General features: G+C 48.9%; 1 protein-coding gene across 1 annotated transcript in view; it reads left to right on the forward strand.

Annotated features, from left to right (window-relative positions):
• The window catches only part of LOC101968299 (kinesin-like protein KIF19), a 50451-nt gene extending 28276 nt beyond the window's left edge, over positions 1–22175 (forward strand). The window contains exons 14-20 of the mRNA XM_040277797.2: positions 1032–1153; positions 3822–3946; positions 6775–6883; positions 8701–9087; positions 9863–10010; positions 14643–14750; positions 16581–22175. Coding sequence (XP_040133731.2) covers positions 1032–1153; positions 3822–3946; positions 6775–6883; positions 8701–9087; positions 9863–10010; positions 14643–14750; positions 16581–16681 — 1100 coding nt within the window. The 3' untranslated portion in view covers positions 16682–22175. The remainder of the gene's footprint in view (positions 1–1031; positions 1154–3821; positions 3947–6774; positions 6884–8700; positions 9088–9862; positions 10011–14642; positions 14751–16580) is intronic.
• Positions 22176–24469: the final 2294 nt, after the last annotated feature.

A 24469-nucleotide genomic window follows, 5' to 3' on the forward strand; every position in this document is an offset into this window, starting at 1 on the left:
TTGAGATCCTCCTGCTTTAGCCTCCTACATAGCTGGGGTCACAGGCATGCACTGCGGCACCCTGAACATCATAATCTTTTTATGACTGAGTTATATTCCATGTGTGGATTAACCATTATGTTCACCATTCATCTGTTTATGGGAAAGGGGGTTGGGTCTGTCGTTTGGCTATTGTGAATAAAATTTGTGTTTGAGTTTTTCTTTGAGACATGTTTTTAATTCTTTTGGGTAATCCCTAAGAGTGGTCTTTTAACTTTTTTTTTTTTCTTTTTTGTGGTGCTGGGGATTGAACCCAAGGCCTTGTGTTTGCAAAGCAAGCACTCTACCAACTGAACTAAATTCCAAGCCCTGGTCCTTTAACTCTTTTTTTTTTAATTTTTTTTTTTAGTTGTAGATGGACACAATACTTTTTTAATTTATTCATTTTTATGTGGTGCTGAGAATCGAACCTGGTGCCTCACACAGGCTAGACAAGCAATCTACCACTGAGCCACATCCTCAGCCCCAGGTCCTTTAATTTTTAACTTAAGTTTTATTTGTACTTTAGAATTGTTAATAATAGGGCTGCAATTGTGGCTCAGTGTTAGAGCGCTTGCCTAGCACTTGTGAGGTACTGGGTTCGAGTCTCGGCATCACATAAAAGTTAATACATAAAATAAAGGTACTCTGTCCATCTACAACTAAAAGTATTATTAAGAATTGTTAATAACACTATTTTATGACTGAAAGGCAATATATGAACATAATAGAAAAATTTTAAACTTGGATTGGTGGTGTAGCTCAGTGGTGGAGCACTTCCTCTGCATGTAAGATCCTGGGTTCAATATCCAGCACTGCAAAGACAAGAACAATTTTTTTAAAAGTAGACAGAAGCAAAGACAATGTAACAGAAAAGCCTCTTCTATCAGTTTGGAGTGTTTGCCTTCAAATTTCCCCGTATACAATACTGTCTTATAACAAGTAGTGGACATTTTGCCTGGTTCTAGAGGTTGTCCTTCCTCATTCTAATGTTGCTTTCCTGGCTCCCTCAGACAGTGGTATCCAGGTTCCAGAGTCTCTGGATAAGCAGTACCGGCTGTACTCCCAGGAGCAGAGCGAGGGCACACTGGACCGCCTGCTGCTGCTGCACTCAGTGATGTCTGGGCCCCTCCGGGTGAGTCCTGCTTGCCAGTCATCCCCCACCACCCCCGCCCCAGGCTCAGGCCATAGTCAGCCTCTCCCATCTGTGGCACTGAGGCCTGTTTGTGCCAGGCCCTATGAAACAGAAGAGAAAATTTGGAAACACCCGTAGACCAACTGCCTAGTGCCAGAGCAATAGGGTGGAGGACAGGCCGAGCCACAGGCTGGGGATTCAGGCAGGTTTCAGGATGAGGCCAGCCCTCCCTGGGCTCTGATGGACATGGCTTGGCCAGAGATAGTGGAGGAGGTCCACTCACAGGACCAGGCCACTCTGTTCTGTCTCCTAGGACCTCTCTAATCCTTAGCTATTACCAGCATTTCTGCCAGTGGCAAAGCCCAACAGGGATTCCTGAGTTTCCTTGAGCAGAGGGCCGTATTGCCTTGATGACCTGGAGAAGTGTTCTCTGGGACCCGTGGCGAGATCTCAAGAGTTAGGTCTTTCTTTGCTCTGGGTGTCTTGTCAGGATGGGCTTGGTGAGCTTGCAGGGGAGAGGGCTTCGAGGTAGCCTCTGCATTGGCTATTGAGCGTGAATGCTGCCGTACCTGATCTTCGCATGCCATAAAAAAGGCCTGATGTGCCCAGACCATAGACCCTGGACTTAAATCTCCAGAGGAAAGAAAGAAGAAACTTCTAGACCATAGCCGGGGTGGGCAATGCATGGCATGAGGAAGGCTCAGCCAAAGCACTCCCCACCCTACCCCCTTCCCCTGCTCAGGCTCTGGCAGTACACTGTCTGTGCTTTCCAATGGAGAGCAGGATGAGTCAGGGTGCTGGGCTGCTCTCCTGGGTCTGTGGGCTCAGTTACCCCTCGCATATCTGCTTCCTGTTTGAGAAAAGCCTCTGCTCTGCCCTGCTTCCCCATCCTTTCCAGACATCTGTCTCACTTTGGTTTTTGTCTTTTGTTTTTTTATAAACTTTCTCTTTTAGAGAAGTTTTGGGTTCATAACAAAGTGGAACAGAAAGCACAGAGTTCCCATCTCCCTCACCCCTACACGAACCTCCGTTACCCACACCCCACACGGCACTATAGTGGTCCATTGCTACAATTAGTGGACATGCCAACACATTATTATCACCAGAGGCACAGTTTACTGTAGAATCCATTTGTAGTGTCATGCTGTAGGTTTGGACACTTAGAAGGCAAGTGCCTGCCATGGTATTGTCGTCCAGCAGTCTCCCTGCCATGAACGTCGTCTATGCTCCCTTGCTCATCCTTCCCTCCCCACCAGATCCTGGCAACCACCAATCTTTTGGTTGTTTGCCTCTGTCTTTTTGCCTTTTCCAAAACTATATGGTTGGAGTCATACAACAGATTTTTCAGAGTGGCTGCTTTTACTTAGTAACAGGGATTTAATGTTTCCTCCATGTGTTTTCATGCTTTGATCACTTTTTTTTAAGTGTTAAGTAACTATCCATCAATCATCTGGCTGTTCCAAAGTTTGTTTTTCCATTTGCCTGCTGAGGGACATCTTGGTTGCTTTTAAATTTTGGCAATTATGAAAAGAGTTGCTATAAATATCCATGTGCAGGTTTTGTGCAGATGTAAGTTTCTAATGCCTTTGGGTAAATCCCAAATAGCATGATTGCTGGACCATGTGGCAAGAGTAAGTTTACTTCTGTAAGAAGCTGACAAACGGGGCTGGGGATGTAGCTCAGTGGCAGAGGACTTGCTTTGCAAGTGGAATGCCCTGGGTTTAACTTTCAGTACTACAAAAACAAAAAATGAAAGTGATAAACTGTCCTCCAGAGTGGCCATAGAATTTTGCATTCCTTAGTAAGGACCATGAGCTCCTCTTGTTTGTGTCCTGGCCTAAGCCTCTGTTGTCTCTTAAGTGGTGGTGACAGGAACGTCTTCTGCAATGCTTTTCTACACTCATGTCCTTTTCTGGTCTGTAACCCAACTCAGGATCCACTTTTCCTTTAGCAGTCATGTCTCCCTAATCTCCCTCAGTCTGGGATGGCTCCTTGGTCTTTCTCCTTCTCCCAGGTCTGACGCTTGAAGACTGTTCCTCCATTACTTTGCAGAATGTCCCTGTTCTGTGTTGGCCTGGTGTTTTTCCATGAGTAGATTGATTGAGCTAATTCTCATGATGATGCATTTTGGCAAGAATGCCACAGCAGCAGAGTCTCTTTTGAGTCCTTGCTTTCAATTCTTTTGGGTATAGACCCAGAACTGGAATTTCCAGGTCACATAATAAATCTGTTTAACTTTTTGCAGGCCTATAGACTTTTAGGGTTTCTCACATAGGTGTCTCCTTGCATACCACTGTTGCTCAGGGTCAAAGTGGTGAGATGGTCCCTGGGGATTTGATATGGGAGATCTCCTTGGTGGGGGCAGGAGTTAAGGAGTCCACTGACTGTGTTAAGTGTTAAGTAACTATCCATCAATCATCTGGCTGTTCCAAAGTTTGTTTTTCCATTTGCCTGCTGAGGGACATCTTGGTTGCTTTTAAATTTTGGCAATTATGAAAAGAGTTGCTATAAATACCCATGTGCAGGTTTTGTGCAGATGACTGGCCTCCCACTGCATGGCAGTGGCAGGGAGGACCTGGACCTTCCCATGTCCCTCAGAAACCCTCTGCTTGATAACATGGCTTTCTTACATCCCCGCCGGCCTCACTCAGCAACTGTCTGGTCCCAGGATGGCTCCATTCTGCATATCTCACCCATGCCGGAGGAGCCCAGCCGAGACCAGCCTGAGGACAGGAAAGACTTCCTGCGGGGCCCCCAAGTTGAGCTGCCCTCAATGCCACTGGAGAGAGACAGGTAGGTGAGATCTAGCCTGGTGGAGACCAAGGCTATGAATCCCAGGCTCTTGTTTGGCAGGTGGCCTGAGGCTGATTTCAGAGCCAGTGCTTCCTCTTTCCTGGAGTGTCCAACTTCTGTTGCTTGAGAGATCCTTGTAAGAATAACAAATTGCCCTAGAAGGTGACCACTGAATGGCGTAGCTATTAGGTTAAACATTTAAATAAAATAAATAAAAATATCAGGACACTTTACCCCTAGATACAATAGTGTACTGTTCCCTCTAAAACCACAGTGTAAATAATTATTCTCAACAAAGTTAGTGATGCTTTTGAATGTCATTTCATATCTTACCTGTTGTCAGATTTCTCCAGATTTTACCCCAAACGCCTCTGCAGCTGGTTTATTCAAACCAGGAGGCTGTGAAGTTCCATTAGAAAGCCCAGGTCTACCTTTGTCACCTTTGGGCAATGAAAATCCCAGGGCTCCAGGCAGAGGTTGCCTGGTTCCTTCAGTATATGGGCATATGCAAGCATGTTGGTGTGGCAGTGTGCGCTCTGCATGTGCATGTTAGTGCATTTGTGAGTGCATGAAGTTGTTTGAGTTCTCAAGCTTCATATGCACACAAGTGTACACACACATTCATCCATGTGAGCACACACATGTGTTTGTGTGCAAATGTTAGTGTGCCTGTGTACATGGGCACATGTGTGTCTGTAGGTGGTGTGTGCATGTTTGGGGGAACAGTAAGAGGACAATCCCTCTCTTTCCCATCTTGATGATCATGGCTGACACTCTATAACAAAAGCAGGTTAACAGGAGACACGCATAACCAATTTATTTATTTATTTATTTATGTAGTGGTATTGGAGACTGAACCTAAAGCCACTGAGCTATACTTTTCAGTCCTTTTTTTAAATTAAATTTTTTATTCTTTTTTTAGTTGTAGATGGACACAATATCTTTATTTATTCATTTTTTATGTGTTGCTGAGGATCAAACCCAGTGCCTCACACATGCAAGGCAAGCACTCTGCCACTGAGCCACAACACCAGCCCCTTATTTTTTATTTTTTAATGGTAATTTTTATTGATACATTATAATTATATGTAATAATGGGATTCATTTTTACTTATTTGTACAAGTACACAGCATAATTTAATCCCCTCCCCATCCCTTTCAAAATTTTAAGTCACCCAGACTAGCCTTGAACTTACAATTCTCCTGCCTAAGCCTCCCACATCACTGGGATTATAGGTGTGTGCCACTGTGCCCAGCCAGCATAACAAATTTACTTGATCATCATCTTATGTAATACTGGAGGCTTCAGAATGAAGACCCAAAGACCCAGGGTGAACTCCCCATTTTTATGCTCAGGTCTGAGCATAAAATTGGAAATTTTTTTGGAAAAGAAGTGTGTGAGTTGATGGTAGTGAACTTAGGGGTGGCCCAGCCAGGCCTGTCTGTGCAGGCTCTTCGGGCCACTCTGCAGCATTCCTTCTGTAATAAGGGCCTGATGATCTGCTGTTAAGCCAGGCAGGTCAGAAGAATTTCTTTATTTCGGGAGTGTTGGTAGGGGTAGGGGAGTTAGAGTAGCATTCTTATGTTTCATGGCTGCTTTGGGGACCCATCTTGGAGAAGAGGAATTCTGGTTTCTATGGCTTACCTTGAGGGAAGAATGGTGGCAGAAGATGGGAAGGCCACAGAGGCCTCCACATAAAGTGTCATTTTTTTTTATCCCCAATGTGTGTCACATGTGCACACATGTGCCTGTATCTGTGTCATGAAGGTGCATTGGGTTCGTGTGCACATGTGTATGTATGTGTATGCAAACACAGTGCCCTGGGCCCCAGTCCAGGCTACACACCTCTCTACTCCCCTATGTCCTGTTGTCTTCCTGTCCTTAGCCCATACCTGGCATGAACTTGGTCCTTGGCCCATTGAATAAGCTCTGAGAACAGCTCAGAGGCAGTGCTCCTCTAGATCTGGTGAGTGAGAGGAGGGGCTTCCCCTCCCTTCCCCAGAGCCAGACCTGGGAACAGCCAGAACTGGGGTGAGTCTGGGCTGAGCTTCCTCCGAGCTGTGCATAGGAGCACAGTTAAGTGTCCAATGTGCGCAGGAGTAAGTGTGCAGCTGGAATGCCAGCTGTGTTGGAAGTCAGGCCCTGCCAGCCCTGAACCTCACCTTTCACACTTGGAAGCCACCCGGAACCTCAGAGCCCTGGGGTTCATTTGGGGGTGTGGTCGATATCTCCTTGGCTAAGTGAATAAAATCAATCTCTAACTTTCTCTCTCACTGGAAGTCCATTGGCCCAAAGTCCCAAACTTTCTGGCCACAAGTTTGGTAGCCAGGCCTACCAGGAGCCAGCTTATCAGAGTGACCAAGACCTCCCTGTCACTAACGACAAGGGAGTGGTCCATGAAGGTCTGTGCAGGATCAGGAGGGGCCCAGCAGGCAGATATCTTCACTGTGCCTCACCTGTTCTGAGGTGGGTGGGTCTTCTGCTCACCTGCTCACTCTTTTATTGTCCTAACCGCTTGCCCATTGGGTGGTGTGTCCTTGGACAGAGTGTGGGACAGGGCCTAGTCTGCCAAGGACGGTGCGCGCCTGGTCCTAGGGATAGGCATGGCTACAGTAGGTGACCAGTGCATAATGTCAGGTGAATGAGCTCTACCAGAGAAGCCTGGCCACAGCCACCACTGTGCCCCAGTGCATGACACCACCACTCTGCCCCCATGTGTGGGCCACAGCCTTGCGGCCAGAGAAGAAGCCAAGGCTCAGGCTCAGGCTGGTCCCTGGATGTATCAGAGGGCACAGTAGTCCTACTTGTGCCTCCACTTCATCCACAGTGATGGTAACAAGTCATCAAAAGCCACACCATTGAAAAAGCCAGGAAAGCAAGACTGTCTTCTCCCTCCGCCGTCCCTCCGAGTGCTGTTGACTCCTCCCATCCACGAGGTTGGTGTGCGGTGCTCAGTGGGGCCTGGACTGTGCAGAGGCTCCCCACTCCCCTGCAGACCCTCACACCCTCAACCAGAACTGCACAGGCCAGTGGCGAATGGGTGGGGCATCCAGAGGGAGGGCCATCCATCCTCCTGCAACCATCAAGATGGTAGCCTGCACAACACTAGAGGTTAGCCTGTGACAGTGTCCTGAGGCTGCTTCAGGTCCAGCATCAAACACAGGGCTACATCCTCTGAAGGCTGAGAGTCCAAGGTAAGTGTCTGGTAGGCCATGCTCCCGCCCAGGCCCTGGAGGAGGAGCCTTCCTGCCTGGTGGCTCCTGGTGGTTCCTGGCTGCAGCCACATAGCCCCATCTCCCCAACATCTTCCTGTGGCTCTGCCTTTCCTTTCCTGTAAGGACTGTAGTCCCTGAATTACAGCCCATCCTGAATCCAGGATGCCCTCCTCTAGAGAGCCTTAATTAAGAACACCCGCAGAGATCCTAGTTCTGCATAAGGTCCCCCCAGGTCCTGAGCAGATGTGAAGGGGGGGGGCATCCTGTCACCCTAGTGCTGGCGGCTCCCACTTGGTGATGAGGCCATCTTTCTCTTCAGCTTACAAAGTAAGAAAATGAGACACAGGTACTGGAAGTAACTGGCTCTGTCCCCCTGCGGCTGGCTGTGGTAGCTCTGCAGGATCTTCCTTTGTTCATAGTAGGTTGGGGTGATCACACCTACCCCCTGGGGTGCTTGAAAGAATTACAAGAATGAAGGAGTTAAAAGCATCAATGTGCTCCTGTGTCCTCCCAACTTGCTTTTTAGCTTTCCTGGGGTGTGGGCACTTTGGGGCTCAGGAACCAGCCAGATCTGGGCTCAAATTGCACTGTATCCTTTGCTAGCTTTGTGACCTCAGACAAGTTACTGCACGACTCTGTGCTGTTTCTTCACCTGTAAAATGGTGAACATAAGGGTCTTATTGTGGTGCCAAGTACAAGAAAAAGCAGTCTAACAACTCAGGGAGCAGTGCCTCTCCTTTCCCTTTGTGTCTCTTGAGGAAGGCTGACCGGGCCCACTCCTTGCCCACCCCTTGCCCTGACATACTTGGTGCCTCCTCGTTCTCACTGCCCTCTGATTCCTATTTTTGAGCCTCTCTCTATATGGCTTGAATTTTCTTTCTTCTCTCCCATTTTCTCTGCTTCTCTTTATTGTGTAGACCAGCCTAACTTTGCTCCCAGAAAGCAACAAGTCTCCTCTTTTTCTAGGGGTTGGGGAGGGGCGGACAGTGAGAGACAGACTGGCAAATATGAGACTCTTGCAGGGGGTGGGCTTGGTGAAGGAGAATCCCTGCAAGTCAGTGATTTTGGTCTTTTCCCATGAGCAATTACGTAAAAGCTATTAGTGTTCGTTATGACTACGAACAGAATGAATGAGCAGGCTCCGACATATCCCACTGCTGCCCGCTATAGTGAGGACGCCCCATCCTCTGACACCACAGGGCGCTGCAGGGCTGCTCTGCAGTGCAGAAGTGCTGGGGAACTCCTTCCTGGAGAACTCTTGGTCAGTGACCCTGGGAGCCCCTCCCTGTGGTGGCAGGACCCCACACCTGAGTGCCAGTCTTACTCCGGGATGTCCCACACATTCAGCACAATCACCAGAGTGGCACTGTCTGGTCACACACCCTCCTTAACCATGTTACTCCCCAGTATCTTTCCCCCTTATAAACTACCTACCTGGAGTCATTGTCTCCAGGTCTGCTCTGGGATAGTAGTGACACTTGGGGACAACAGTCCCATCTAGGGCCTCTGACCACTCTGAGGGTATTGTCTTCCTACAGAAGCCAAGCTCCCTGAATATGAAGAGCCTGCTGTCCAAGGTGTACCCCCCAGCTGGGTTGGAGCTGGGCACCCTGTGGCCAGCAGGGGAGGCTGGCAGCCTAGCCCTAAGCACCCAGGTGCTCAAGGAGATGGCCCTGGGCACCAAAAGCATTGCCCTCATTGCAGCCAGCCGACGCTCCAAAGCACAGGATTGGGAGGGCAACAGCTCCTCCCGCCACTTCCTAGAGGAGGCAACCCTGGATTCCAGAGACCTGAAGCCCAACACCACCCCTGACCCCACCCTGGCAGATAGGAGCTGGCCCCATGCCAGCCCACGCAGGGACCATTCCATGGACAGGAAGTCCAGGAGGAAACGCTCACCCTCGCTTACCTGGAGCGTGCATTCGGTAGGTGCTAGGGCACTGGAGGAGGACAGGAGGGCAGGTCAGGGACACAGAGTCATGGTGGACATGGGAGGCCCCAGTTCCTCACCTGTCCCTCACCAGTTTCAAGCTCATATGTGATCTTGAACCACATGTGTCCATGTTCCATTTGAGAGAGAGATTGAGACTTATTACCAGGAACTGGCTCAGGTGATCATGGAGGCTGGAAAGTCCCCAAATCTGTAGGCTGAGTCAGCAGCTGGAGGCCCCAGAGAGTCAGTCTCAATTCAAGGCTAAGGGTGGGAAAAAGTCAGTGGCCCAGCTGGAGGAACTATCTCTTATTTGGAGAAGGGCCTGCCTTGTGTTCTGCTGAGGTCCTCATGTGATCAGAGGTGGCCCACCACATTAGGAGGGCCATTCTGCTTTTGTCATCCAGATGTTACACTCACCCAGAAGCACTCTTCCAGACACCCCCAGAATAATGTTTAGCCAAGTATCTGAGCACTCCATGGCCCAGACAGGTTGACGCACATAACTGACCACTGCCCTGGGTTTAGACGAAAATTCCCACTGCTAGAGGACTTTATAAGGGGAAAGGGGGACTCACTGTTAGAAAAGGGTCATTTATTCATTCAGTGGGGACTGAGGAGATTAGTAGGAATTCTGCACATTTTTTACCTAGAGGCTCACAACAGTCTGTCACCCGGTAGCTGTTTAATCAGTGCTCCCCTCGCCATGCTGTCCCTTCAGCACCCATTCCTCACTCCACACCACACCTGTTGTGTGACCTTTCCTGCAGGAGAAACTTCAGCCCCACTCTGTGGAGCACCTAGTGGACAGCCAGCTGCCCCCAGCACACCTTCAGCAGTCAAAGTCGCCAGGAAAGAGCTTTCTCCCTGCTGTCCCCGTGGCCTCCAAGATAAAACCCAGCCTCAGTTTCCACACAGGTACGGCATCCAAGGCAGAAAACAGCATGTCAGTTTTTTCTGTATCCTATGACACTGTCCCTCCTTCCATATGAGCACCTTAGAAAGTATGATAGGCTGCCCTGGGATCAGCTGTCCCAGTGAGCTGGGGCCACCAGCTTCCTGAAGATGGGGCTGTGGGCTCACCTTGAGCCTGCCGACTCTCTGGTTGGCGATTGAGATTGGGTGTAGTCCCCAACTCTATGCGCCTGTGCTCCTGTCCTAAAGGCCAGTTAGTGAGGCCAGAGGGTGGCTCTTTGGGTGTTATGATAAAAACAGTAACTTTATTTTGCTACGTAGATAAAAATTATACGTGAGAAGAACCATTTATGAACCCTACCACCCAGAAGTAGTCACCAAGAATAGTATCCTGTCTCTGCCATTGATGTGAATAGCCCCTCCCCTTACAGGAAGTCAGGGCTGTGTGTGATTCATCACCACCGCAAACGGGTGACCTGCAGCAGAGGTCAAGACCAAGTATTTGAGAATAAAGTACAAGTTTGGGGGTACCATGACTCATGACCAATGGCCTAGTTCTATATTTTTGTTTACTGATTTATTTTTGCAGCATTAGAAATTGAACCCAAGGGGGCTCTACCATGAGGTGTATCCCCAGCCCTTTTTGATTTTTGATTCAGGATCTTGCTAAGGTTGGAGACTGGTCTTGAACTTGTGATCCTCCTACCTCAGCTTCCCAAGTCACTGGAACCACAAGTGTGCCCTACTGTGCCCAGCTAGTTCTGTATTTTAAAAAATGCTACATTTTGCTGGGGGCAGCGGTGCATGCCTGAGGCAGGAAGATGGCAAGTTTGAGACAGAAGAGACTGCCTCAAAATAAAAAATAAGAAAGGTTGAGGATGTGGTTCAAAGTGTCAACCCACAGAAGATTGTAAGGAAGCAGAGCAAGCTCCTCCTCACCAAGGGGCTGGGAGCACCAGCTGACCCGGGGGTTACATGATGGTGCCCATTTACTGAGCACACACTGCACCAGGCACTATGCTATGCACCCTGCAGGGTGCATCTTTATCCTCATAATAGTCCTGTGAGGTAAGGAATGGCCCCCTCCATGTTATATGATGAATAAACTGAGGCACAGAGATGTTGAGGAGTTTGCTCAAGTCCACCCAGCTGGGAGTGGCAGAGTTGGGACTTGAAACCAGGTGAACTGGCTCCAGATTCCTAGTTCATGACCACAGTTCCATGTCCTTTTGTTTTTACTTTATAAAGGTGTGGTCTCTGGATCAGAGGGTGTGCACATTTGGGGGGTTATGGATGGTATTTCAAGGACAGTGGAAACAGACATTGCCAGGTTTACTGTCCACCTTGCCACAGACATGCAGCTTGGCACTTCAGAAGTGTTTGATCCTGATGACAAAATTGACAGAATGCAGTCATCAGCAGTGTGTGTGTGTGTGTGTGTGTGTGTGTGTGTGTGTGTGTGTATTTTTTGGTATCAGGGTTTAAATTCAAAGGCACTTAACTATGAGCCACACCGTCAGTTCCTCCCTTTAAAAAATATTTTTAGTATTTACTTTAAAAGAGGAGAAAGGGGCTGGGGAGGTGGCTCAAGTGGTAGCGCGCTCGCCTGGCATGCGTGTGGCCCGGGTTTGATCCTCAGCACCACATACAAACAAAGATGTTGTGTCCGCCGAAAGCTAAAAAATAAATATTAAAAATTTTTAAAAAATAAAAGAGGAGGAAAGAAAATATTTTAAGTGACACAATGAACTTAATCCATGGAAAAAGTATACATAGTTGATATTAGAATATACATATCTTTGGGATTTTTTAATTCTTTTTAGTCATGTATCACAGTAGAATCTTTTTTGATATGTTTATACAAGCATGAAATGTATCGATATTCTAATTAGGATTCCAGTTCTTAGGGATGTACATAATGATGAGATTCACTGTGGTGTATTCATATAGGTACATAAGAAAGTTATATCCAATTTGTTCCTCTGTTTCTCCTATTCCTATCCCTCTTCCTTCTGGTCATTCCCCTTTATATAATACACTGAACTTGTATTCTTCCTCTACACATTTTTATATACAACTAATTGTTTCTGTAAAAAACAGGTAATGAGGGCTGGTACAGCACTCATCTAGCACAGGCAGGACCCAGGTTCAATCCTCAGCACCACATAAAAATAAAGGCATTGTGTTGTGTCCATCTACACCTAAAAAATAAATATTTAAAAAAACAGGTAATGAATTATATATAAAACTGATACCAAATTGTGGGGGAAAAACTATCAAGCTATTTTTTTCCCCAGCTTTAGGTGAGTCAAAGATTTTAATAGAAATCACCATGTCACATGCTCATGTGACTTTGGACATGAGCAGGAGCAGAATGAGCATATTCAGAGGATGCTTTCCTGTTTCCATTATGTAAGCTATGCATAGTGAAGAATAGGACTGGGAGAAGCCAAGTCCTCTTCATTCTCACCTTCTATGAGCCCAAACTCTCCCATCATGTATCTCTATGTCTATGTCAGACCCCCAATTCAAGCAAAATGCAGATTGTTAAATCCATAACCAAACCACCAAAGAAAGCAGACTAAATTTATACAGAATTGTTTCCCTGATGAGTTTAGATATCTGTTTTTCATGTTTCTTAACATATTTTTGCATACCTGGGCTCGTGGATGCAATTTAGGAACCAAGTTCACCTTTTTATTTTTTATTTTGAGACAAGGTCTTGCCAAGTTGCTTAGGGTCTCATTAAGTTGCTGAGGTTGGCTTGAACTTGAGATCCTCCTGTCTCTGCCTCCCAAGCCTCTGGGATTACAGGCATGAGCCACCATGCCCAGCTTGTAGTACCATTTTTTCCCCCAAAACTTGAAACACTTTTAAAAACAAAATGTTCTTTATGGGATTTTCTGTTTTCAGGAGTAGCCCCCTTCCCATTATGTGCTCTTAAAACAATGAAAAGTCACAGAGAACACAGAGTGGCATAGAGTGGGAGCTGGGAGTCAGGGATGGAGCTGGCCTTCCCCAGCACTCCCAGCTGACAGGCAGTACACAGTGCCAGGCTCCAGTCACGTCAGGGGGTGTCCATGATAGCCCCTTTCTGGATCAGGGACTTAGAAATGCCTGTGCAATTATGTGTAATGGCTCAGCCTGGTGCAGCCACAGTAAGTACCACATAGACATGCCCCCTAGCACTGCTGACCCAGAAGAGTCCCCTACTCTGCCCACAGGAGGTGAGTGGGTATTCATATCTCCTCTAGAAATGAGCCTGTGGGGATGTGTTTGTATGTGATCAAAAAATTTCACTTTCTTTCCCCCACAGTCTATTGTGAAATTTCTAAACATAGACAGAAGCTGAGAGAATAATTACAATAATCTCCATGTACCCACCACCCAACTTGTTTCTTCTCTCTATATACTTTTGTTTGTTTGTTGTTTGATTTCCTGGGGATGTCTCAAGAAAATCCAAGATCGTGCCATTTTATTTCATTTCAAGAGCTCCCTGACAATAGAGCTTTCCGTGTGGTAGATAGAAGAACAAAGAGCAGTTCCCTAAGATCATCTCGTGCTATCTGCGTACAAAAGAAGACCAACTTTGCAGATAAGCAAGAGTAGTCTGCACTGGCCCTCTCAGTGGGCAGGAAGGGGCTGCTTCTCCAGGATGAGGCCGAATTCCTGCTGTCCTTCCCAGGAAGTGGCTCGATGCCCTGCTCAGTGGTGCCAACACAGTCTCTGTGGGGCCAGGGTTCTCAGCTCTACAGCTGTAGGGTTCTGTGATCAAAAAGTTAACACATATTAGAGCTGGATGGTCCTTCAAGATCTTTAGCCCAGCTGGTTCAGGTGGGTAAACTGAGGCCCGGAGAGTAGAAGTGACATCTCTAGGGTCACATCAGGTATTGATGGCATGGTTAAGATTGGTGCCCAGTGCCGCTCTCTCCACCTGGCTGCCATGCTTCAAGAAAGAATGTACTTGTGTTTTCAGGTGTACAGAAAGGGCTGGCAGGAGGTGGGGCAGACCAGGTATCCCTTCTTGGCAGGGGCAGACAGCTCTTCACTGCACACAGGTCCCCTGGGGAGCTGGAAGATCACAGATGTACAGTGTTTGCAGAAGGCTGGGCTCCCAGATGGCACCTTGGCCCAATGAGTTTCGAGAGCTGAGTGAGACAAGGAGGAAGAGTGTAGAACAACTCGACTTGGGCTTGGACACTCAGGGGGCTTCTCTGTAGGGTGATGTTGGGCAGAGACCTGAGGAAATGGGAACCCAACTGGATGGAAGGGAGAGATGCCCTTCTCTCCCCACAGCCCACCCCTTGGCTTCCTTTTCTATTTGAGTATATGCAATAAACCCAGCGAGTCCTCTTCATTGCCATGTAACTACCAGCCAAGAGCAAGAGGGGATGGAGAAGGAAACACAGTTGCTGATGGGAAGAGACAAGAACAAAAAGCTGGGCTGGGGAAACTTCTTGAAGGACAGAGTGCAGGAGTTCACATAGAAAAACAAACCCTGGGGGGGTCCCAAGGAGGGGTTAGGCACAGAGCCTGACGTGGGGTGAGTTCTTGGTATGTATTGTCCATTCTTCAGTTTGGTTTCCAGGAATCACTGGGTAGTGCTAATAATGATATCGTCCTGTCTTTGTTCAGATGAGAACACACTTCATGTACCTGAAGTCAGTTTCACCTTCCCCAGCGCCATGTGGCAGAGCAGCACAGGCCCAAGCAGGCCACCCCTCCTGCCCAGGGACATCCGAGGTCAGTGTCTGCTTCCTCCCCACCATCCAGTCCTGTAGCTCCCACCCCACTGGCTACCAGGGTTCTCCTGTCCTCTCCACAGGGAGAAGTAAGGGCAGGAAGGTCACTGTGCACAACTCAGTCCACTCTTGCCATACCGCCTCTGTGTAGGCCCTATAATTGTCCTTGTTTGCAGGACCCTGATGTTCACAGAAGATAGAGACTTGACTGAAGGTCACTAGGGAGTGAGAGGAGAACCAGCATTTGAACTTGGGCTTTTTGTCTGCAATTGCTCAGCTTGTTCTGCTGGTAGAGAAGAGACAGCAGGATCTGGCTTGGCCCCAGCAGCTCTCCCATCCCTGATGCTGTACTTCACTTGCCTCTCACACATATGCCCAGCTTCAAATGAACTGTAGGCCACAGCCCCAGGTCGGCCAGGAAGGCTGGAGGAAGGCTGATGGCAGGGGAGGGTTACAGTTGGGCTGAAAAGGGGAAGGTTTGGCAGCACCTCTGATGGGGCGCAGGGGCTGGAGTTGGAGAGCTACATCAGGTGAATCAGCATGTGGCAGTAAGCTGGGGTGTGCACTCAGGATAGAAAGAGATGGGACTTTCAGGGCAGAGTCCTGGTGATGTGGAGCTAGACATCTGGAGGTTGGAGAGATACCTGGGAAGGATGTAGGTACCTGGTTGGTAGGTGGGAGTCTAGCTGAGCCTATTTCCTATGCACTGTGTATAGACCCATCCAATTCTTTTAAAGAACTTTTATTATTTCTTGTAACTTCAGACATGTACAAATAATTGCTTAATTTTTAATGTAGAACTGCCCTTCCCAGTAGAAGTATGAGGTGAGCCACATATATAATTGCAAATGTTCTCATAGGTACAGGTGAAACCTCAATGTATAATCAATGTTTTATTTACCTCAATGTATAATCAATGTAAAAGTAATAACGAGAAAGTTCACATTCTTTATTTTGGCGCTAAGTCCTCTGAAGTCCATGTGAGTTTTGCACGTACAGCACATCTCAATTTTGCATTTTGGGTGCTAAGTAGCTGCATGTGGCCAGTGGCTGCTATATTGAAGAGCACAGTCCAGAACATTACCAGAGCACACCACCTGGTTCTTGGTCCCCTTCTGGAAGACAAGAAGCTCTCTCTGGTGTCATTGACATTATTTTGTCACCCCCTGAATCACCTTGCAACCAGACCATCAGGAAGGATAGGTTCAATTATCAGTGGGCTTACGGACCACCTGGGACCATCTGGGCCCATGCAGGAGGTTCTTTCTTCTGTTTGATCTTAGTACCTGCTGTGGTACCTTTAACCCATTCCTCGTGTCACTGATTAAGAACTTGTCATTATTATGCCATTCTTTTAAGGATTCTTGGCTCTCAATGGTGTTTAGCAGTGGGACCAGAACTCCTAAGCCATAGCATGCTGAGTTTTAACAGTGTGTCTCTAAATGTGAGGGATGGAGAAGGATCCATAAACATCACCTTTCCTAATTGCATCTGGCCAGAGCTGTTGAGTGCATCCACATGTGGAGACTGTGGCTCTGGGAGGGTCCTGAGAGTACTGGAGCAGCCAAGACCACAGCAGACATGGAGGGTTCGGGAGAAAGTCCCAGAGGGCTCAGGGGTGGATCTGCCTGGGGAGTGGGGAAGGGCCCAGTAGGTTGAGCTGCCTGGGGAAGTGGCTTAGGTCATGGTGAGGCACCACACCAGCAGGTGCCCAGGCTCTTACAGAAGCAGAGAAGAGGGGCCATTCCATGTAGTGGGCCCCCCCAACTTGGGGTGCTTGCTTTACTTGAGTTTGCCTGGACCACAAACTGAAGTCTCCCCATTCACCCAGGGTCTACAGAGAGTGGAGGGCCACACCACAGCCCGCTGCCCCCCAGCAACCCCCGGAAGCTCCGGGATGGCAGTGCCAAGAGGCCAAGAAGACCCAAATAGATGGTGGAGCCAGAGCCTCACACAGGGAGGCCAGAGGAGCTTGGCCTTAACCTAAAATTGGATTGGAGAAAAGAGGGCCCTCGCTGAACACTTTGGGGATAGCCCTTACTCTAGATTCAGGGGCCATCTCACCTTCCAAACGAGGGCTGCCTGTGGAGTACCAGGACCCTGACTGTGGACCCTTCCCAGAGGTCCCTGGCCTTTCTTGGGTGGCCACAGTTGCAGATGCTGTTCCTGGGACCACGCCACATCCTGTTATTGTCTCTGGGAGTACCTGTGTCTCGGAGCACTCTGGTCACTGCACACCACTCAGCCAGGATGAAGAGGATGCCCAAGCAGCCACTGGTAGGTCATGGGGAAGAATCTGTCCCCATCCCCACAAACTTCAGCCAACCTGCAGAGTGGACCTGGTCTCTCCCAGGTGTGCAGGCTATCAGAAGCACAATAACTTAGAGGAAAGCTGTACCCCAAACCCCCATAAATGGGAACCTATATTAAGGTGAAGGCCTAAGGGGTTTATGAGTTTTAGTAATTTTTTCATCAGAAAAGCACACAGAAAGCTTGAGCGCCATCCTATGGATACATGGTCGCGGCATCCTCTGATCATATTTGGCACTTGCTTTTTCAAATCCACACCTTCACCCCTCGCACTCTGGGACTCCTGTGTGGAGGCTGTGGGGGTCAGAGCCACCTCCCTGTTGATGGGAGCCACTTCTTGTTGGCCAGCTTCCTTAAGCCAGGAGGTGAGCAGGACCAAGATGGGAGCAGAGATGAGCTCTGTGGACTTTGGCATCAGCATCTTAGGGAAGGGAGGTACGGGTGGCATTCTGGCCTCTTGGCCCGAGTAGGATGCCCATAATTGCTGTGTAGACTCCATAGCTGGTGGTGCAGGCTGGCCTCCCCGTCATGACACCCTCTGTCAATGAAGACAGGCTTGGGACTTGCCCAAAGCCAGGCTGCCCTTCTGGAACTTCTCTGCAACCTCTGGGGCACATCAATACCCACCCCTTCACTCAGAGGGAGGCACTACGCCTGGAGTATAGGATTTCAATTTTTCTACCTGGTCCCAGACCTCTGAGCTGAAGCTGGCCTGGGTCTCATGGCCCTTTGGCCTGGTGGCCCTGCTACTGACACTAAGTACCTCCTGAGATGTGGTATGAAATGACTTCAAGAAAGTCATGGACAAATATTTTTATCTTAAGGATATTTATCATAATGTGTATTAGAAAAAATATGTAACTGGCCCATAAGACATTTGAGTCCATTAATCATGTCTAAACTTAAAGAGTGAGTTGCTTCAAAGGAAAAAAAGGATCCACCCTCTAACTGACCAGGTGGTACTGGGGCAAAGCGGCGATCATGAGTGTGATTTGCAGTGTCTGAGGAGCAGGACACACAGCCTCCCCTGGGTCTCAGAGGCTGAGTTTAGCTGCCAAACAGAAAACCCTCAACAGTGACTTAGACAAGGTGGGGCTTATTTGCAGGGAAAAGCAGGGAGGTGGCATCATGTCAAGCTGTTCTGTGAGGTCATTGGAACCACGGAGGAGGAAGCCCAGGGCTCAGGGTCACTTGTAGAGCTATAGCCAGCACATCCACATTCCAGGCCAAGGAAAGGCCACCTGCCAACCTCTGCCTCTGCCTTGCTGGCCAACACAGTGCACTCATGGCCCTCCCTTCTTCAAGGCCTTCTGGGAATTGTAGCTGGGTTCATTGCCTTAATATAACCAGGTTTCCATGATTAGGAAGGAAAAATGGACACTGGGTTGTCACCCAGCAGTCTATAACACCCTCCCCAGGGTGCAGATAGCAAAGTTGAGGCCCAAAGAGGGATCTAGTATTCCAAAGTGATTGTTGGCTCATGCTACTAAAAATGGAGGACGCCCTTGGCTTAGCTTTGGGGGCCCCTCCCACACTGCCTCCTTGCCCTTCCATTCTCAGCCCAGCCTCTGGCCTGGCCCCTAGCAGAGCCTGGGGGTGACTGCAGGACCTTCCACGGCCCCTGGGCACCTGCCACCAGCACTCAGGCACCCTCAGCTGCTTGTCCCTCAGGTGGGGTCCCTTCCCACCCCTGCCGGTGCTCCTCCTTCCACGGCCCAGTTGGCCTGCAGGCTCTGTTCTGCCACAGATGACCCTCCCTGCCTGGGCTTCTGCAGGGGCCTGACCTTGCCTGATGGGGTTGCAGTCATGTCTCCTGGGAGGGTTCCAGGGTGGTTGAAGGGATGCGCGGGTACATAGTGCGAGAACAGGGTTGGCTACGGCACAGGCATTCGCTGTGCCTCAGCTGTGGCAACTGTCATTGCACATTTGTTGCCTCGTCACCCATCTGTCCCCGGAGTAGTCAATCTTGTGCTTTCTCAAAGCTCAGACCTTGACTGGGGGATGGGACAGCCCCCTCTCAGGCAGGTACACAGTGGCCACTCAGGAGATGGCCATGACAAGTGAACTGCGAGAAACTGGCACACTTCGGGCTGTGTGCCCAGGGAGAGGATGGTCTGAGGCTCCTGGTGACTGCACAGGGTGTGGAGTGGCAGGCCCAAGACAGCTCTTATTTAAAAGCAGTAATTGTACCATTTGGCTCATAAAGCACTTTCTCATCCATCAGCTAACCCAAGTCTCATTTAGCAGCCCCCCCCCCAGGCCTGTGGGGAAAGAGGAGCAAATTTTCTTTTACAAGTGAGAAGCTAAGGCTCAGATGGGTTTGAGACTTGCTCAAGGCAAAGGAAGCAGGATCCAGTGGGGATGAGCCATGCCTCTGCCCCTCTGAGAGCAGAACCCCGTGCTCCCCAGTCCCTGTCTCCTTCCCTCTCTCCTAAGGCCACCAAGCAATGCAGCATGAGAGCTGCTGTGCAAGCCCTCCCCCCCACCCCCGCAGACTGTGGCAGGAGACACCCCAGATGTCACCCAGACATGACCCCAGCGTGTCTCAGGGCAGGGCGAACTAGTCGGCACTGGGCCAGCAGGCAATGTCTGTGCTTTTCTGATTCTAGGAAAACTGTGAAAACACAGTGAAGTTCACATGTGCTCATCACGTGTGTCCCCACCAGGATGGAGATGGAGAGCATGTGCCCTCAGGAGCTCTGCTCTGACTCTGTCTCCGCAGGGCAGTGCCGGTTCTTCCCCTCCCCATCACATGGAAAGGCCCCCCTTCTCTGCTCCTGTAAGAGCCTTCACATCCTGAGGGTTCATGGCTGTTCTCTTTTGTAGCTATGTGACACTGCTGGTTAAATGTCATGATCTGCTTCTCTGGTCTCTTGCTGATGCCCTTTGGGTTGTTTCCAGAAAGGCCGAAGCCATGGAGCAGCTGTGAGGCCCATAGTTGGGCGCACGAGAACCCTCTCCACACTGTGTATTGGGTTGGAGCTCCAGGAGTGGAGTTGCTGGGTGACCAGATGATCACTGGTCTGCTCTTAGGACTACATGCTGTGGGATGGCTGCCTTGCAGCCCTGGGTGGGACACTGCTCTGGCCTTCCCCAGTCAGGACCTCGGTGTCTGCTCTTAGTGGGCAGTGGCCCCATGTGATCTTCACCCTGCTAGGGCCTGGCAGGCTGTGGAAAACACCTAATATCCAGGACCCAAGTGGGGCCTTTATGAATTCTCCCTGGAACTCTCTTTAGGGCATTTTCCCATGACCTCTTGACCCCTGAGACTCTGGCCCTTGCCCTTTCTTTGTGTCCCTTGGCCATGGCAGAGGGATGAGAAACTGCCACAGATCTGATTACTCACTGGGCTGAGACCATAGGCTCTTTCTCACTTCCAGCCGGATTCAGGAACTCCGTTCTGCAAATGTGGCAGCTAACATTGACCTAAGGATGTCTATTACGTCCACAGCATGGAGGGAGTCAGTGAGGTGGTGTGTGCCCCAGTGAAGCAGTGTGATATGGAGGCTTCAGAGTCAAATAGCTTCAGGTGTGATATGAACTTCAGAATCAAATAACCTAAGACACATACCAGCTCATATCTCCTTCCTGGGCCTCCATCTGCAAGATGGAGCCTGTTATCCCCAGTAGAAAAAGTATAAGAGAGATTCTTCTTAGAGTACTCATCATGCAATGAGGCATGAATCCAGGATTTCCAATTGGCAACCTCAATTTCCCTCTGTGCAAAAGAAGTAGCAGGCCTTCCACTCTATGGAGTAATTTTTTTTCCTAATTTGTTTTCCTTCCTTTCTTTGTGCTGCTGGGGATGGAACCCAGAGCCTCACACATGCTAAGCAAGCACTTTAGCACCTAACACAACCAGCCCTGATGAGCAATTTTTAAGCATACAAATATAATTTTTAAAAAACAAGAACATGAGCCAGGGTGGGTGGTAGATGTCTGTAATCCCAGCCATTGGGAGGCTAAGGCAGGAGGGTCACATGTTTGAGACCAGCGTGGACAACTTAGCAAGACCCTCAAAATAAAAATTAAAAAAGGCTGGGGGTGTAGCTCAGTAGTCGAGCGCCCTGGGTTCAATCTCTGGTACTGAAAACAAATAAACTATAAGACCTCCTGCAAAGACAGCTGGAGGCTCCTGTACCATGACAGGTCTGGGGAGGGCAGCCAAAGCTGTGAGAGGGCCAGAGCTTCTGCTTGCCCCCCAAGAACTCACACACAGCAGTGGGTACATCCTGCCCCACAGCAGAGATCCGCACCAGCCATTTCCAGGAACCGGGGAACTCCACTGAACAGGATTCCTCATGCAACTGAGATGGATAGACACCTCCCAGGGACGGATAGACCTGGGAAGAAATCCCATCTTCTACCCCAGTGTCCTTTCCCACCAGTCTCAAGAGTAGGAAAATAGGAAGATGTCCTTTGTGTGGTCATTGGGGTCCTGGGGCTGCCCTCACAAATGACTGCAGTCTGGGTGGCCTAGAAGAGAGATTGATTCTCTCACATTCTGAGGTCCAGGTGTTGGCCAGGCAGGCTCCCTCCGAAGGTGGCAGAGAGGGTCTGCTCAGGTCCTCTCCAGCCTCTGGTGGCTCTTTGGCTGGTGGCAGCATCTTCCCGTGAGCTTGTCTGACTCATCACATGGCTGTTTATTTATTTACTTATTTATTGTCATCATTTAGTGCTGGGAATTAAACCCAGGACCTTGCACATGCTAGGCAAGCACTCCACTCAGCTGTGCCCTCAGCCCACATGGACATCAGTCATATTAGAGCAGGGTCCACCCTCCTCTGGTATGACATCATCTTTACACCTATAGCAATCCTGTCTCCAAACATGCTCCCGTTCTAAAGTATGGGTGGTTATGGCTTTAGTACTAAATTTAGGGTTGGGAATGGGATAAACAACTCAGCCTATATCAACTGGGGAGGCAGAAAAGCCGGTAACCCCCCCCCCCAGAGGCCACGTCATAAATACGTTTGCTCATAGCATACAGTGTGAGGCAGGGTTTCTGCAGAGGGAATGCTGAATCAGTTGCAGGAATGTATTGTTTTTCATTTTTATAAGTGTATACAAAGAGATTTGTCATATTTAAATTCTCATTAAAATGTCTAATAAAGTCGTTTTCTAGTATCCCTTTATTCATGCTTCTGTAAGCTATTTGTGAAGTGATTTCAAACATATGTTACATGGATCTGCTGGGTCCAAGTGGCAAATGATGTTTATGATGTTTCTGAGTTTGAAAGGTTAAGCTGAATTAAAAATTGCAAACTTGCCAGGCACCGTGGCGCAGGCTTGTAATCCTAGCAGCTCAGGAGGCTGTGGCAGGAGGATCTCGAGTTCAAAGCCAGCCTCAGTAATGGGAGGCACGAAACAACTCAGTGAGACCCTGTCTCTAAATAAAATACAAAATTGAGCTGGGGATGTGGCTCAGTGGTTAAGCACCCCTTAGCTCAATCCCCAGTGCCCACTCCCCCACCCCAAAAAAGTTGCAAACTTGTGGGGCATGGTGGCAAACACCTGCAATCCTAGCAACCCAGGAGGCAGAGGCAGGAGGATCACAGTTCAAGGCCAGCCTGGGCAATTTAGTGAGAACTTATCTCTAAATAAAAAAATTTTTAATGTCTTCCTTTCACCCATGTTACTAATACAAACAAAAACTGGGTTAGTAGCACCCATGTTCTGAGTACCTTTGTCTTTTGGCCGAATCTGTAGCATCAAATTGCCTCAACCACCCCACACACAGTCTCGAGAGTAGGAAAATAGGAGGTTGTTCTTTGGGTGGTCATTGCTGTCCTGCCCTCCCACGAGCAGCATGGATCTCACTGGGACTTCAGCCTCTTACTCAGAAGCTGACATCAGCCCCATGGGCTCACACCAGGCCACTCCACTGGAAATGTCCCTGATGTTTTCTACTGTGGCTGGTCCCAGGTGTTGTTGCAAGAGAAGGATGTGTGGGACCAGAGTGGACAGTGTGACCCAGAGAGAAGCAAGGGAAGAAAGTCATGCAGGATAGGTAGACAGCACTCATGGGGTTTCCTGGAGAGGAGAGGTCGGAAGTCTGGGTGGCCAGTAGGCCACTGGTGGGGAATGAGCTTCCCATATTGGTGACATGGGCATCAAATCACAAGCAGGACTTCTTGGTCTCCTTCTACAGAGCCAGTCATCCCTCAGAGAGGCTGAGACTCACATTCCCCACTGGCTTATCCTTTTGATGTTTTTGCACAGATTCATGTTTCAGTCCATCCAACCTCTATAAGAAAACACCAGACAGGCTGGCTTATAAACAGGAAGCTATTTTCTGTAGTTCCAGAAGCTGGGAAATCCAAGATCTGGGATCTAGTAAGGGTCTGCTGCTGACTTGCAAAGTGTTGACTACTGGCTGTGTCCTCACATAGGGAAGGAGGGTTCTCAGGGGTCCCTTTTATGAGGGCACTAGTCCACCCTCCTGACTTGGTCACCTCCCAAAGTCCACATCCTAACCTTAACCCTAACCCTAACCTTCCTAATATCATCACTTTGAGATTAGGTTCAATATAAGGTCAGCCGACACAAACATTTCATCCATTGCAATTATTCTGTGTGAATACTTCAGTTGTTTTTTTAAATATATTTTTTAATTGTCAATGAACCTTTATTTAATTTATTTATGAGTGGTGCTGAGAATTGAACCCAGTGCCTCACACATGCTAGGCAATTGCTCTACCACTGAGCCACAACCCCAGCTCTGTACTTTGGTTCTTGAGTATAACTTCCCCAAGGTTTCTGTCCCTCATGGTACCCTCAGCCTGTGGAAGGGGAGCTGATTTCCACCCACCATGCTCTGGGAGCTCTTCAAGCCAGGACCCAGGTCCACCCTAACTTGATCTTCCATGACCCACACAGAGCCTGGCCCCCACTTTCCTTCCTTTGGGGTTTCCTTTGCTTTCAGAGTGAAATGTAGTCCTAAGCATCTAGCCTCCTCTGGCTATTCCCAAAACCTGCAAGACATTGGAGATAAACACTGCAGAGATAAGACTCCACACAGGGGCGGGAAGTAATGAGTGCACAATTAATCAAGAGGGTTCGTCTGTCTGTTCTCCTGGATTTTCACATCTTGCAGGCAGTGTGGAATAATAAGGGTGGTAGGAAGCTGGGTCTGGAAACTGAGGCTGTTGCTCAGCAGCTGTGCCTTGGGCTAGTCACCCAACCTCTGTAAGTGGCTCAGCTTTGGCCACCAAGCCAAATCTTGCCTATCATCCCACAATCAGATCCTCCCAAATCCCCTGTGTGTTCCTAACTCAGGAAGAATGTTTCAAAAACAGAGGTGAAATTGACAAAGTGTGGAGAGCGGATGAACCCTCAGTTATCAGCTGATCCTGTGGTATCAACAAAAAGCTAATCCTGGGAAACATTCCTTGCCAAAGCTCTGATGCT

Source organism: Ictidomys tridecemlineatus, chromosome 10, assembly GCF_052094955.1.
Source record: "Ictidomys tridecemlineatus isolate mIctTri1 chromosome 10, mIctTri1.hap1, whole genome shotgun sequence".
In the NCBI taxonomy this organism is placed as follows: Eukaryota; Metazoa; Chordata; class Mammalia; order Rodentia; family Sciuridae; genus Ictidomys; species Ictidomys tridecemlineatus.